This window comes from Carassius auratus, chromosome 31, assembly GCF_003368295.1.
Source record: "Carassius auratus strain Wakin chromosome 31, ASM336829v1, whole genome shotgun sequence".
Taxonomy (NCBI): domain Eukaryota; kingdom Metazoa; phylum Chordata; class Actinopteri; order Cypriniformes; family Cyprinidae; genus Carassius; species Carassius auratus.
The window spans coordinates 2,052,557-2,067,034 of record NC_039273.1 but is presented as its reverse complement, the minus strand read 5'-3'; the positions used below and the strand labels follow the sequence as shown (position 1 = coordinate 2,067,034).

The window sequence follows — 14,478 nt, the reverse complement described above, 5'->3', positions numbered from 1 at the left end:
GGTTTTTATAGTTCTATCTCATAACTGCACATGCTCTTGGTTTGTTCACAATAACCTGACGTGTTGTGTCCATATGAGTTTCTTACATTTCTTCAGAGGTGTTGTTTTATGTTTTCTCAGGAGTCACAGTGTCTAGGAGCAATATTCAGGACAGACTTCCCTCTATAGGTACACTAAAACTGTCCAAAACTAATCAGTTAGTGACTAACAGAGAACTTAACTACCCAAAACTGATTCTGGAGGTGTTTGGGTGTAACTCGCATATCCTGATTAGGGACATTTTCCAAAATTGTGTTTTAATTCTTCCTTTTTGAGTTTACTGTGTAATGCCATTTTCTTCCCCAGGTGTTGCTGTATCTCGGAACAATTTTCGAGACAGACTCCCATCTTATGGTATTTGATAACGCGCCTCTGACTAATCAAGAGGGAGTTTGATGAGGATTGTAGATGCACGAGGACTTTTAGATCAAAGATCCCCGTGTTGTGGAAATCAATTATTTATTGTTAATTATCTTGTTGATTGCCTTGTTTTTGCTCCCATACAAGTTAAATCATTGCCCAGAATGAATGTGAACATACTTATTGGTTGGCACCCAGTCTAAAATCAAACTAGCATTTAAAGATTTAAAAACCTCTTGAAATTAAAATGTGGCATATTGTTGCTGTCTGTAGCTTTGAGATCATTTAACATTTTATATATATATATATATATATATATGCTCATGTTTAACAGTTTTAAAATGAAATAAAAATGTAAAATTAAAAAAAATTAAAAAAATAAAATGTAAAAAAAAAAAATTTGGATTATTTTTAAATATACATGTTAATTTTTTTAAATATTGTAATAATTTTTTATATTACAGTATGTATGTATATAGTCAAATAAAATCCTCTGCTATCTAGGAACTTGATGTCATTTATTTAATTCAAATATCAGTCCAGTGTGATGTTGACATAAGCTAAAGACTGTTAGATATTTTAAAAAATAAATGCCTTTAATGTCCTGCTCACACTTCATGTTTCTTTAATATGGGGTCTTTAATATCCCATCTGTGAGGTGGAGGTATACATGATGAAATGGCTCTAATATCAGCTACAGGATGTCAAGAGGGAGATCGGATTCCTTTGCCGGCCAATCAGTATGTCCACAGAGGTTTTAGGCAAATAGGCAAATTTGAATGCAGGGGTTTCTAGCATTTACTGCCAATCATCAGCGGAGCTGGGATGCTGTAATGCATCGCTAATGGAGTGTGTGTCTGGTTGCATTTCATTGCATCTCTGGAAACTTTCGAAATGCTGTGAACAGGTCTCTCTCGCATTATAAGCAAATCTCAGTCACAAACAGTCCTATTTAAGAACTGAACACAATACTTTATAGTTCTGGTCTAGAATAAAAGAATAAGAATTAGGTTGCAACCTTGTTTCTAGACTTAACTAAATATCGTTTGCAAAGGACAAATAAAAATATATAACTTCAGTGTCCATTCAAGCTAATTTTTTTCCTCAACCTGTAACTTCAAGAAGAAATGAGTGATCTGAAGGCTCATAATGCGAGGGACATCTGTGTTTGAATTCAAGATTATTGTGTGTGTGTGTGTGTGTGTGTTGGAGAATAGTTGGGTATTGGGGAATAGTTCACCCAATAATGCAAATCATTTACTCACCATCATGGCGACACCCATGTGACCTTCTTTCTTCAGTGGAGAACTAATAGAGTTGTTTAGCAAAATCTTTTTGCATTCTATGAAAGCAGACAAAAATAAAACCATATACAAATTGGTCCATGTGTCTGTGCACTATATATAAGTTGTTATCCGTTGGCAGGTTTATCTTCATGGCTTGTGAGAACCAATGGCATCTGACGGCTTTGAAATGAAAAACCTGTTGGTGTTCCACAGAATGAAAGTCATACAGGTTTAGAACAACATGAGGGTGTGTAAATGATGATGACGTTTCATTTTTGGGTGAATAATCCCTTTAAAGTTGGTGAATCTTGCACTAATGTCCTAATCAGTACTCGTCATGAAGCATCAGGGATATACATGTTCATTTTACACCCTAAAGTGTTTCATTCATTCATTCATTCATTTTATTTATAGTGCACTTTACAACTGCATCTGCAGACCAAAGTGTGGTACAATCAACATGGCGCTACTTACAGTACATAAAACAACAAACAGTCCGAGCAAAAACATTCAAACTAGCCAAACCCCTTGAAGGATAATGACACTCTGTAATTTTTAACCTCAGCTTTAAAGGTTTAATGAATTTAATCTCTCTAATCTCGGATGGTTGACCGCAACAGCAAAGGCCTGATCCCCTTTCAGCTTTATATGTGTTTGTGGGATAGTAAGAAACAACTTATTAGTTGATCTTAAAGGTCTAGATGAATGACAAAGTAATAAGTTCAGACACATGAGAAGGAGCCATTCCATGCACTGCCTTAAACACATGCAAAATAGCCTTATATTCTTCACCTTCTATTATACTCCTTATATTCTTTACCATATACTCTTAACCTCTTCTAGACATCCCAAAATTATATGTAAACCACAATTCTCTCCAGGTTTCAAAGGGAGATCAGTTTGTGTATCATCAGCATAAAAATGGTAAGACATGCCATGTTTAATAAAAATCGAGCCCAGAGGAAGCATGCACAAGGAAAACAATACAGGGCCAATAACAGAGCCCTGAGGAACCCCAGAACCCTTTTTATGTAACAAATGGTTTAGAATATCTTTTTGTTTAGTGATTATGTTTCACAGAGCTAAATTGTTTGATGTTTTAATGGCAAAATCCAAGAAACATCTGTTGCATCATCCGAAAAGCCTCTTTCATTTTGCATTTTCTCATATTTTAGGGCCGAAATGGATCTGCGGAGATATTGTCCTGTCGTTACATATCTATATATGGCAGGTGCTTTATGGCTGAATAGGTGTCCAGACATGATCTCTGGTTTTAATTCTTTGGTTTTCTTGCTTCTCCACTTGTTTGATTGCTCTCATAGGTATTTCCCGCCCCCGGTCAGACAGTGCTCCGCCCACACCTGTCAATCGGCTCAGTATGCCCACGCCCCCAGCGACAACCAACACTACACCCCCTCACAACCGCAGGCACCGCCCAACCGCTGTTGTCAAAACAACCAGCAAAGCCTCAACGGTATGACCATCAAAAACAGAAGCCCTACCTTAAAAATTTCTTTATCTCTTATCCTCAGAAATTCGTGTCCACTTCTCAAAAACCAACATATCGTCTATAATTTACTCTTCCACTCCAAAGACTAGTCAGACCAAAGTGTCGCACCAGCCGTCATCCACTTCCCCGCTCTCCAGCCCAAACCAGGCGAGCTCTGAGCCACGGCCGCTTCCAGCTCCGACCCGTCCGAAGGTCAACAGCGTGCTCAATCTGTTCGGCCAATGGCTGTTTGACGCTGCGCTGGTCCACTGTAAACTCCACTCTGGCCTGAGCAGAGACAGCAGCATGACCGGTAAGACTCGAAACGTGTTATAACCAATACAGCGGTCACCCGTTTTCATTTGTTTTTCATTTCTCTACTTATTTTACCTGTTGAGGGTGTTTTTATTTCCTTTTTCTTTTATTAAATATTCCTACCTGCAAGATTGTGCCACATTCAGGGTTCGTCTCCAGGAGTGTTACACAAGCGTAGATGCTGTGAAACAGTTATTCTGAATTTTGTGATCTTGCAAAACTAGTGAGGTTTAATATTATGGATTTTAGAGGCCTTAAATTGCATTTATAATTCAGTTCAATCAATCTGTAGAGGCCATGAGATCAATTCCCAATTAAAATGTATACCAGTTGCTTTGGATTTAAATGCATGAAGGTAAATGAGATGTATGCATAATTGCTTAAATTCAGTGAACATGTTATTTTACTATTTCAATTCACAAACAATTTCTAAAACGGAAAAACACGCTTCATCCATTTGTCATTGGATTTTGAAACTGGTGCAAATCACCCAAAAAATGAACTTGTTCTGAAGATGTGCTAACCCTCAAATCATGTAAGATGAGTTTGTTTCTTCATCAGATTTGTGGAAGTGTAGCATTGCATCAGTGTCTCATCAATGGATGCTCTGCAGTGGATGGGTGCCGTCAGAATGAGAGTCCAAACAGCTGAAAAAAACATCATTCTGACGGCACCCATTCACTGCAGAGCATCCATTGATGAGACACTGATGCAATGCTACACTTCCACAAATCTGATGAAGAAGATACAAACTGTCTTTTTTGCTAACACTTTTCTTTTAGTAGGTATCAAACAAATAAAAGTCAATGAATTTAAATTGGTCTACCAATTGTTTTGTGCACGTATGTGAAGTACAGTAAAAGTAGATTTATGATGTGTTAACATTAGCTCGTGTTAGTTTCCTCTCATGGCAACCAGACAGTTTTTATGCATCACACTGTTGAGAATGTGTCATTAATCTAGTCGTATTTTGTATGTAGTGAATTGATTGAAATCATTCTGTGGAGTTGTTAATAGCATTGCATACAACTTGCATTGTTATCATTTTTTTGCATGATGGGTAACTGAAACTCTTTTTAATGGTCTCCCTGTGTCTTTAAAAGCACAAAAGCAGAACGAAACGTCTGAATAGTTTACTGAACTCTACAACTGCTGTTCTTTGATTTGTTTCCATTTTATCTCTGTTATCTTGCAGCAACATTTTTCCAAATTCTTCTTTCTTATAAATCTTGTAAGTAGGAACACAAGCTTTACCAGTTGCAGTTCTTTGGTTCATTTCAGTTGGTTTACTTCCGTCTTTTTTGTTTCTTTGGTTGACACCGTCACTCGTCCATTGTTGCAGTACTTGTTTTCTTGGGGCAAGAGACTTGTGCATAAAACTGCTTGAGTTAAAAGGTCCATGGAGTGTTTTGACTGCTGCCCAAATCTCATTGGCTCAACTGCTACAAATATTCAGGATCCTGCGGTGGGCCGAGACCATCACGTGACCCGAGAATGTTTGTTGCGCTTGATCCTTCTCCTTGATTCAACTTACCCACCATCATTAAACCCAGTTCCTATCCATACCATCTCCCGAAGGACCTCTACTAACAGATCTTCTCCAAAGAAACACACCCACCAGTCTTATTTTGAGTTATTCCCCAGCATTCATTTGACAGCTTTTGTTTTACGTTAGCATTTTCATTGGTTCATTTTATGTTTTTGTATGGATATTCCTGCATGTCGTGGTTGTTGGTGCAATTTGTCTCAGCCATATCGTGCCTTACTGTCTTAATTTAGGATGCTGGATTATAGAAATCGGCCTTTTGATTAACGTTTGCCATATATGAAATCCAACTGAGATGCTCTGATAACAGGGAGACTGACCAGGAGATGTAGAAGAGCACGTCTCGAGACGCTCGCACACAAACATGACTGAACATTACTGTATTTTGTGTGATCCCAACAAGGCCGTTTCCTCCAAACGTGCCGCCAAAGTCCCATTAGATTTGCACTCGCTTCCTACTGCCAATGAAATCATGCGAAAGTCCTGTCAAACAAATGTAATCAACCCTCGTAGAAGGATAAAGCTTCTGTAGCTTGGATATTTTATAGGTACAAATGGTAAATAGTATCTAATAACAGTTAAACATAGTATTAAAATCAGAAGTTTGGAATAATTACGCAGTAGAACATTTTAGAAGCATCATGTGACACTGAAGATGCTGAAAATTCAACTTTTGATCACAGGAATAAATTACAGTTTACATTATACTCACTTAGAAAACAGCTTTTTTAAATTCTAATAATATTTCAGAATTTTTACTATTTTAAATTTTGTTTTATTGATGAGCATAGGAGACTTCTTTCAGAAAATGTATTCCAGACTTTTGCCATTTAATTGTCAGAATGTCCAGCATTTTTGTTTCTCTGAATGTCATATGCATTTTAAAGTTAATTTGTCTCTATGCTTCTCCATTTCTAGCCTGTGTAATAAAACCTCACACAATTTATCCAGTAATTATTGCTATTGACCTAAAGATCAAGTTTGATGGCGTTTTGACCTTTTAATAATTACATTATTTTTCAAAGCTAATTAACAACATTATTTTATATTAAATTCGAAAAAATATTATCTATAATTATTATTATTATGACTTTGTTTTATAAAAGTTAATTACCTATAAAAAAAATATTTTGTTATATATTAAAAATGAAACATTCCATTTTAAGCCATTCTAATATATTTATGTAGCACCTTTTTTTTTTTTTTTTTTTTGTAGTTTAATTAACAGAAAATCTTAAAATCGCTATCCCCTTGCGGTCACATTTATTAGATTACATCACATGATTTGTGGTTTTCTACTGAAGATCTCTTTGTCAGTAATCCCTGTCATGGCCTCCTGTTCTCCGCGTGTGAAAGCGTCTCTGAGTGTGTGCGCTTGTGTCTCTCCTTCCTGTCTCTGTCTCTCTCTCAGCCCTGGCGACTCAAGCTGGAGTTGAACTGAGACGTAAAGGCTCTCAGATGTCCACAGACACCATGGTGTCCAACCCCATGTTCGACGCCAATGAGTTTCCTGATAACTACGAGTCGGGGCGAGCCGAAGCGTGTGGGACGCTGTGCAGGATCTTCTGCAGTAAGAAGACCGGAGAAGACATACTTCCAGTGTACCTGTCCAGGTAATCACCAGCTCACTCTACTAGTCAAACGTTTCTAATAAACACGTTTTTTCATGTTTCTGAAAAGTCTCTTCATGCTCAACAGTCCTGCATTTCTATTTCATTAAAAGAAACCAAGTACGCATTCAATTGACTAAGGGTGATGTTCTGTTCTGGCAGGTTCTACATGGTTCTCATCCAGGGTCTCCAGATATCAGACTTCATCTGCAGGCCGGTTTTAGCCAGCATCATCCTCAACTCTTCAGCTCTGTTCTGCTCCGATCTCAAAGGGATCAATGTTGTGGTTCCTTACTTCATATCTGCGCTGGAGACCATCCTCCCGGATCGGTGAGCAGTGACTTCTGATTTCACAGTAATATGACTCCACCACGCTGTGTGTTTAATCCACGTTTCTTCTGCTCCAACAGAGAGTTGTCTAAGTTTAAGTCGTATGTGAACCCCACCGAGCTCAGGAGAGCTTCCATCCATATCCTGCTGTCCATGATTCCTCTTCCTCACCACTTTGGCAACGTCAAATCAGAGGTGGAACTTTTTTTAATAAATGTTCTCTGTAGCTTTGAGATATAAAATCCAAATTAAATAGGCTGTGGTTTTCTAATCACATTTGCAGGTTTTGTTGGAGGGGAAATTCAGCAATGATGACAGCTCTCTTCATGACAAGGCGGTCACCTTCCTCTCCCTGAAGCTGCGATTGGTCAATATTTTGATTGGCGCCCTGCAAACAGAGACCGACTCGATCAATACACAGATGATTCTAGGTATTCAATACGTGCATTTACTGAAAACATACAAATCTGATTGGATGAGCCTCGTTCAAACCCTTCATATCTGATATACACAAACTTGTGACTGAACTCGTATATTAATATTAATTAGCCATTAAGCTAATTAATTATTTTAATATTTAAAAAAATATAAACAATTTTATTATTATTTTAATATTTATTATTATTATTATTTATTATTATTATTTTATGATAGGTAAAAATTTAAAGCCTGAATGCACTGTAAGTCGCTTTGAATAAAAGTGTCTGCTAAATCCATAAATTAATTAATTAATTAAATTAAATTAATATTTTATAAAATATTAATAAAGAATATTAACCATTTTTATTATTGGAATATTTGTAAAATATTATTTAGAAATTATTATTTTTATTTAATAAAAGCTAATTAACCATATTATTAGTCTATATTATTATATTAGAAAAATACCGGTATTATTATTTTTTAAAAGCTAATTAACAATAATAATAATCTATATTATTACACTAGAAAAATAGTATTATTATTACCATTATTGCATTATAAAAGCTTATTCATTGCTTTAATATTTTATCATTCATTAGAAAAATAAAAATATAGTAATTATAATTAATATTAATGTTATTAAATTATTTTTTAAAAGCAATAAGGAAGTATTTAGTGATTTTACCACAGCCCGCTTTGCATCATGCCGACCAAATCTCCTTAACCGTAATAAAATCAGCTTTGAGTTATTGTTTTTGTTTGGTTTATGGATATTTAATAGTGATAAGTGTCAATAATAACTGCATTTCTCTCTGTTTATAGCGGCAATGCTGAATATCGTCCAGGATTCGGCTCTGTTGGAGTCTGTTGGTGCTCAAGCTGAAGTGGTACGAGTTATACTTTCTATTTATTTATGAGCTTGAAATAGATTTGAAGTGTCAGCAACATGAAAAGTGATTAAGAGCAATCCCAGTTTACCAGTTAATAATGACACTGTGTCTCTGCTCTGTGTAGGGCAGTGTGGATGGAAGCCATTCTCTGGATAAGAGCCACAGTCGTAATAACAGCGGCATCAGCAACGCTAGCGCAGGCAGCTCCGAGGCTACGACTCCAGACAGCGAACGCCCCGCACAGGCCCTGATGAGGGACTACGGTAAGCCCAGAGGGACACTGTGCACAACCGACTGATGCAATGGAGCCATTTGAACTTTTAACAGAAGCATTGAAAAAACAAAAGCTCAATAAGATTTCAACCATTTCATTTTTCCAGTAATGTGAGGATACCATGATATCATAAAACTAGCCAATATGTAAACAATCCAATTTTTTTTGTCTAGGCTTCTGGGTCTCTAGGCTCGGAAACTGATCGAATTTTTTTTTTTATTAAAAATGTATTTATTTTTTTTTGTTTCATTGGAATGGGATGAAACTTAGTGACTTTTGTCCATTAGTAATGTAAACACACAAAAAAAATCATGGACATGATTCGGAAATGTTAAAGGGTTGAAACGTAAAAAAGTAACACTTGGTACCTTCGAAATGACTGTGGAAAAAATAGCTGATAAAAATTCTATAAATATTGCACAGTATCATAAAATCCACTCAAAATTCTAAATATACAATTAAAAAAAGAAAGAAAGTAACATTTCAAGGCTTCGATCACTTTTGACCTCAAAGGTGCCAAGTGAGACCCAAAAATCAAGAGGCCCTGATGGATACCTGTGCTTTTCTTCTTAAAACATTCATAAAGTGCATTTGAAGAATGCGACGTAATGCATGTTCGTAGAAGTTGCATGGCGTTTGTCAAACATGTTTATGGTGCATTTTATTTATATAGCACCATTAAACACAATCAGTTTGCTGTAAAACAAGATAAACAGAAACCGGTACATTACAAAGCAATACAATAACATTATTAAAATACATCACTTGCACATTTTAAAACGCCTGTCTGCGAATGAATGTGGAATGAAGTTGATGTTTCTTCAACGTGCAATTCTCATTGAATGTCTTTAACCAGTTTTTGTTGTGTATAATGAATGCTTTTCTTTATTTGCAAAGCATGATGTCATATGAAGCCTCTGTTGTTATGATTTTGCTGGACTAAATCATCAGTGTGTGTAACTAGCGAGCGATGAGGTGTTGTTGTGCATGTGGAAGGTTTACGGTTGTTGCATCTCTGTGCCTGGCTTGCGTCTGGTCTGTGTGTGTGTGTTACTAACCCGCTGTCTGTGGCGTGCTGTGTGTTATATCCCAGCTCTCCACACAGACACAGCGCCCGGGCTTCTGATCCGCAGCATCCACCTGCTGACCCAGAGACTCAACTCTCAGTGGAGACTGGACATGAGCATCTCGCTGGCCGCCCTCGAGCTGCTGGCCGGCCTCGCCAAGGTTTAATAATAATGCAGTTTTTCATTGCAACAATTAAAATGTTTAATGTTTTTAAAAAAATAAGCATCTTCTGCTCACCAGGGCTGCATTTATTTAGTGAAAAAACAGTTAAAATTGTAAAATATTATTGCAATTTAAATTAAATGTTTTCTATATTAATATATATAAAATTGTAATTTATTTCTGTGGTGCACATCTGTATTTTCAGCATCCAGTCTTTAGTGTCACATGATCTTCAGAAATCATTTTAATATACTGATTTACTGCTCAAGAAACATTTCTGATTACCGTATTGTCCGGACTATAAGTCGCACTTTTTTTCATAGTTTGGCTGGTCCTGAGACTTATAGTCAGGTGCGACTTATTTATCAAAATTAATTTGACATGAACCGAGAGAAATTAACTAAAAATGAACCAAGAGAAAACATTACCGTCTCCAGCCGCCAGAGGGCGCTCTATACTGCTCAGTGCTCCTGTAGTCTACACTGAAAACATAGAACGCCCTCTCGTGGCTGGAGACGGTAATGTTTTCTCTTGGTTCTAAATAAATGCGATTTATAGTCCAGTACGACTTATATATGTTTTTTTCCTCATCATGACGTATTTTTGGACTGATGCGACTTATATTCAGGTGTGACTTATAGTCTGAAAAATACGAATATTATCAATGTTGGAATCAGTTGCACTAATAAAAAAATGGGGTTTGGAGTTTTTTTTTTTTTATTATTACGGATGCATTAAATTAAAAAAAAAACATTTTACATGTTTTCATCATTGATAATCATCAGAAATGTTTCTTGAGCAGGAAAAATTAGCATATTTTCATGATTTCTGATGATCATGTGACACTGGAGACTGGAGGAATGATGCTGAAAATACAAAAAAATAAATTACAGTTTAACAGATATTCACACGGAAAACAGTTATTTGAAATTGCAATATTTTTTCGCAATTTTTACTGTATTTTTGATTAAATTAATGCAGCCGTGTTGAGCATGAGATTTGTTTCAAAAATATATATTTTAAAAAATCATCCCTATTCCACTTTAGGACCACTTTCTATAAACGATGTGCATGTTTCTCCGTCCAGGTGAAGGTGAGCGTGGAGTCGTCGGATCGTAAGCGTGCCGTCAGCTCCGTCTGCAGTTATATCGTGTATCAGTGCAGTCGTCCGGCTCCGCTTCACTCCAGAGATCTGCACTCCATGATCGTGGCTGCGTTCCACTGTCTGTGCGTCTGGCTCACGGAGCACCCCGACATGCTCAATGAGAAGGTACCTCCGCTTCAGCTCTTTTACCGTCGGGAGATGATGAAACTTATCTGTGAAGCTGAAAACATCAGCAAACTTCAATCGTTAACTTCTCTGTTATGGTGATACATTTAGGAAGTTTGATTTAATTCCACTTCATCGCTTCAGTGATTTTTCTCTACATTATCTTCTAAAAACAAAAATGCATTTTTTTTTTTTTATGATTTTTGAAATACGTTTTTTTTGCTCATTAATGCTGCATTTATTTTATAAAAATTGTGAAATATTATTAACATTTTAAATAACTGCTGTCTATATGAATATCTTTTAAAATGTAATTTATTTCTGAGATCAAAGTTGTATTTTCAGCATCATTATTCCAGTCTTCAGTGTCACATGATCTTCAGAAATCATTAAAATATACTAAAGAAATATTTCTGATTATTAACAGTGTTGATGTTGAATATATCTGTTATATTTTCAGGAATATACGTTTCAAAATAACAGCATTTATTTGTAATATAAATGTTTTGTAACAATATAAATGTCTTCTGATTAGTTTAATGCATTCTTGCTGAATAAAAGTTTTTTATTTTTATTTTTTTTAAAGAAAGAAATCTTACAGAGCCCAAACTTTTTAACAGTAGCATACTTTATTATATTGCTGCATATATATATATATATATAGATATACATGTTTATGTGAACAAAAAAATAATAATTTGTGGAAAACATGCCTTGAATGTTTTAACTAGATTCTTTCTCCTGTTTAGAGCAGATCTTGAAACAACATCGTTATGAAGATTTAGTTGTTTTTTGTTGTGGCCACTCATCTGTTGTTTGATCTGAATCTGTTTGATTCTATGAGCTCGCTCTTGTTTTATCATGTCTTTAAGGATTGTCTGATCGAGGTTCTGGAAATCGTCGAGCTCGGGATCTCGGGCAGTAAGTCCAGAACCAGCGAACAGGAAGTGAAGTACAAAGGTGATAAAGAGCACAACCCGGCGTCGATGAGGGTCAAAGATGCTGCCGAGGCCACGTTATCCTGGTGAGCGTCCTTCTTAAACTACGGGTGATTTCTCTCCCCGGCCGTCTGTGATGTGTGTGTGTGTGTGTTTCAGTATAATGCAGGTGTTGGGAGCGTTCCCGTCTCCCAGCGGCTCTGCGTCGCCCTGCAGTCTCCTGAACGAGGACACGCTGATCAAATACTCCCGACTCACCTCCACGTCTCACAGCAACTTCAGATACTTCGTCCTGGACAACTCGGTGATCCTGGCCATGCTGGAGCAGCCGCTGGGAAACGAGCAGAGTGAGACGACACACGTGTTATCATCATCCTCTGCTGTGTTATCTGCTCTGGTTTCTCATCACTGTGTTTGTGTCGGCAGACCCCTGTCCGTCAGTCACCATGTTGATCAGAGGCATGTCTGGACGACACGCGTGGACAATGCAGCTCTTCCATCAGCCTCGAGGAGCAAGAGCCAATCAGAAGGTCAGACTCAGTCTCAACCACCAATCAGAATGAAGAAGCGCTTTTAGTAGCCAATCAGAAACGTTTAAAATAGCCTGGGAGAGAATGTTGCCTCCCAGAATCAGTTTTTGCAAAAAAAGGCTTAATTATATCTAGTTTGACGAGTTCAAAAAAAATATATATATATATATAAATATATATATATATATATATTATTATTATTATTATTATTTTTTTTTTTTTTTTTTACAAAGCGAGAATGAATATTTATCAAAATGCAGTCAAACCAAAATGTATCCAGACACCAGATATAATTTGTTTATATTTATTTTAATATCCTCGTTTATGTAATTGAGGAAAGGACGACAAGTAAAATTTGGGGTCTTAAAATTATTCATTTTTTTTTTTTTTTTTTTTTTTTTGACCTTGCTTTGCTTCAAATGCTTCATAAAATAACATCATCCATGTGGAAATAATGCATCATATTTAATGAGAAAGTGTGACATGCTCAAACAAAAACACACTAGTATCCAGTTAGTGTGATGATTATACTCCTTCTCTTTATGTCCCGCAGCAAGTGTTTATTCCTGAAAGCCGTCCGGCTCCCAAAAATGATGTCGGGATTCGGTTTAACGTCAAGCACAGGCCGTTCCCAGAGGAAGTGGATAAGATCCCGTTCGTGAAAGCCGACCTGAGCATCCCGGATCTCCATGACATTGTGGATAAAGAGGTAACGTTCTGGTTTAAACAAGTTTAGTAACTTCCGTTTCTAATGCACTTATGCACTTTAAAACTATAAAACAGCACGCTTTAAGGATCCACTGTACTGGTGTAAATCAAGCTTTTATGTATTAAATAAATGCCAGGATGCTATTAACAAGATTGCATTGTAAGAATTTGACTTTGTGTCATATTTGAAGAAGTTTGCATCATTGATTCCGATATTTTTTTTGATATTGTCGATATTTTCCGATATTTTCTCGCGGCTCTTGATCTATAAATGTGTTTATCAGAAAGGATACAGTCACAGTCGTCTTGTTTCCGTGCTCACTGTGTGTGTGTGTGTGTGTACGTGTGTGTGTGTGTGTTTCAGCTGGAGCAGCAGCACGAGAAGCTGCGAGGCGTGATGGGAAAGCAGATCGATTACGAGACCAAACTGGAGCACTGCACGGAGGACTTGTGGAGGAACAAACCCTTCCCAGATCCGCTGACAGACTGTAAACCTCCGGCTCCCGCTCAAGAGTTCCAGACGGCCCGCCTCTTCCTGTCGCACTTCGGCTTCCTGTCACTAGAGGCGCTCAAGGTACGAGAACAGACGTCTGATGATTGCTTTGAGAAGGATCGATCAGTATCTCCGAGCTTGTTCCAGCTGTCAATTCTGATTCAAATGACATACTTTAGGGTAAATATTGTGCAATATTATGTAAAATGTAAAGGAATAATTCACACAACATTTGTGGTTTATTTTATTTTATATCAAACACACATTTCCTGTCTGAATGAAGATAAATTATAGATTTTTATGTTATATATATATATATATATATATATATATATATATATATATATATATATATATATACTGTATTTTTGTATATTTCTAATTCATTTTTATATATATATATATATATATATATATATATATATATATATATATTTATAATGAACAGTTAATAATGTAAATAAAAATATTTATGATAAAAAATATTTTTAACCAATATCGCACAGCTTTGGTGATTTTATATTTTATTTTATATCAAACACACATCTCCTATCCAAATAAAGATAAACCATATATTTTTGCTGGTAATTTAGTATTATTTTTAGATACAATTACTGTACTTTTTTATATTTCAAAGTCGCTATTATTTTTAGAATTCAAATTTGAATAATTAACAGTTAATAATGTAAATAAAAATATTTATTCTAAAAATACATTTTTAACCAATAAAATATAGATTTTATTTTA

General features: G+C 36.0%; 1 protein-coding gene across 4 annotated transcripts in view; it reads left to right on the top strand.

Moving 5' to 3' along the window:
* ralgapb (Ral GTPase activating protein non-catalytic subunit beta) overlaps nucleotides 1-14,478 on the top strand; it is a 29,797-nt gene that overhangs the window by 8,748 nt on the left and 6,571 nt on the right. The window contains exons 9-25 of one of the 4 annotated variants that reach the window (XM_026212946.1): nucleotides 121-168; nucleotides 346-393; nucleotides 3,008-3,159; nucleotides 3,280-3,487; nucleotides 6,447-6,648; nucleotides 6,808-6,975; nucleotides 7,056-7,170; nucleotides 7,259-7,406; nucleotides 8,221-8,285; nucleotides 8,413-8,551; nucleotides 9,668-9,789; nucleotides 10,880-11,062; nucleotides 11,935-12,086; nucleotides 12,160-12,347; nucleotides 12,427-12,530; nucleotides 13,084-13,239; nucleotides 13,603-13,812. In XM_026212946.1, the coding sequence (XP_026068731.1) occupies nucleotides 121-168; nucleotides 346-393; nucleotides 3,008-3,159; nucleotides 3,280-3,487; nucleotides 6,447-6,648; nucleotides 6,808-6,975; nucleotides 7,056-7,170; nucleotides 7,259-7,406; nucleotides 8,221-8,285; nucleotides 8,413-8,551; nucleotides 9,668-9,789; nucleotides 10,880-11,062; nucleotides 11,935-12,086; nucleotides 12,160-12,347; nucleotides 12,427-12,530; nucleotides 13,084-13,239; nucleotides 13,603-13,812 (2,408 nt within the window). Of the gene's footprint in view, nucleotides 1-120; nucleotides 169-345; nucleotides 394-3,007; nucleotides 3,160-3,279; nucleotides 3,488-6,446; nucleotides 6,649-6,807; nucleotides 6,976-7,055; nucleotides 7,171-7,258; nucleotides 7,407-8,220; nucleotides 8,286-8,412; nucleotides 8,552-9,655; nucleotides 9,790-10,879; nucleotides 11,063-11,934; nucleotides 12,087-12,159; nucleotides 12,348-12,426; nucleotides 12,531-13,083; nucleotides 13,240-13,602; nucleotides 13,813-14,478 lie in introns of all 4 variants that reach the window. The other 3 variants (XM_026212945.1, XM_026212948.1, XM_026212947.1) reach the window with 3 other exon arrangements.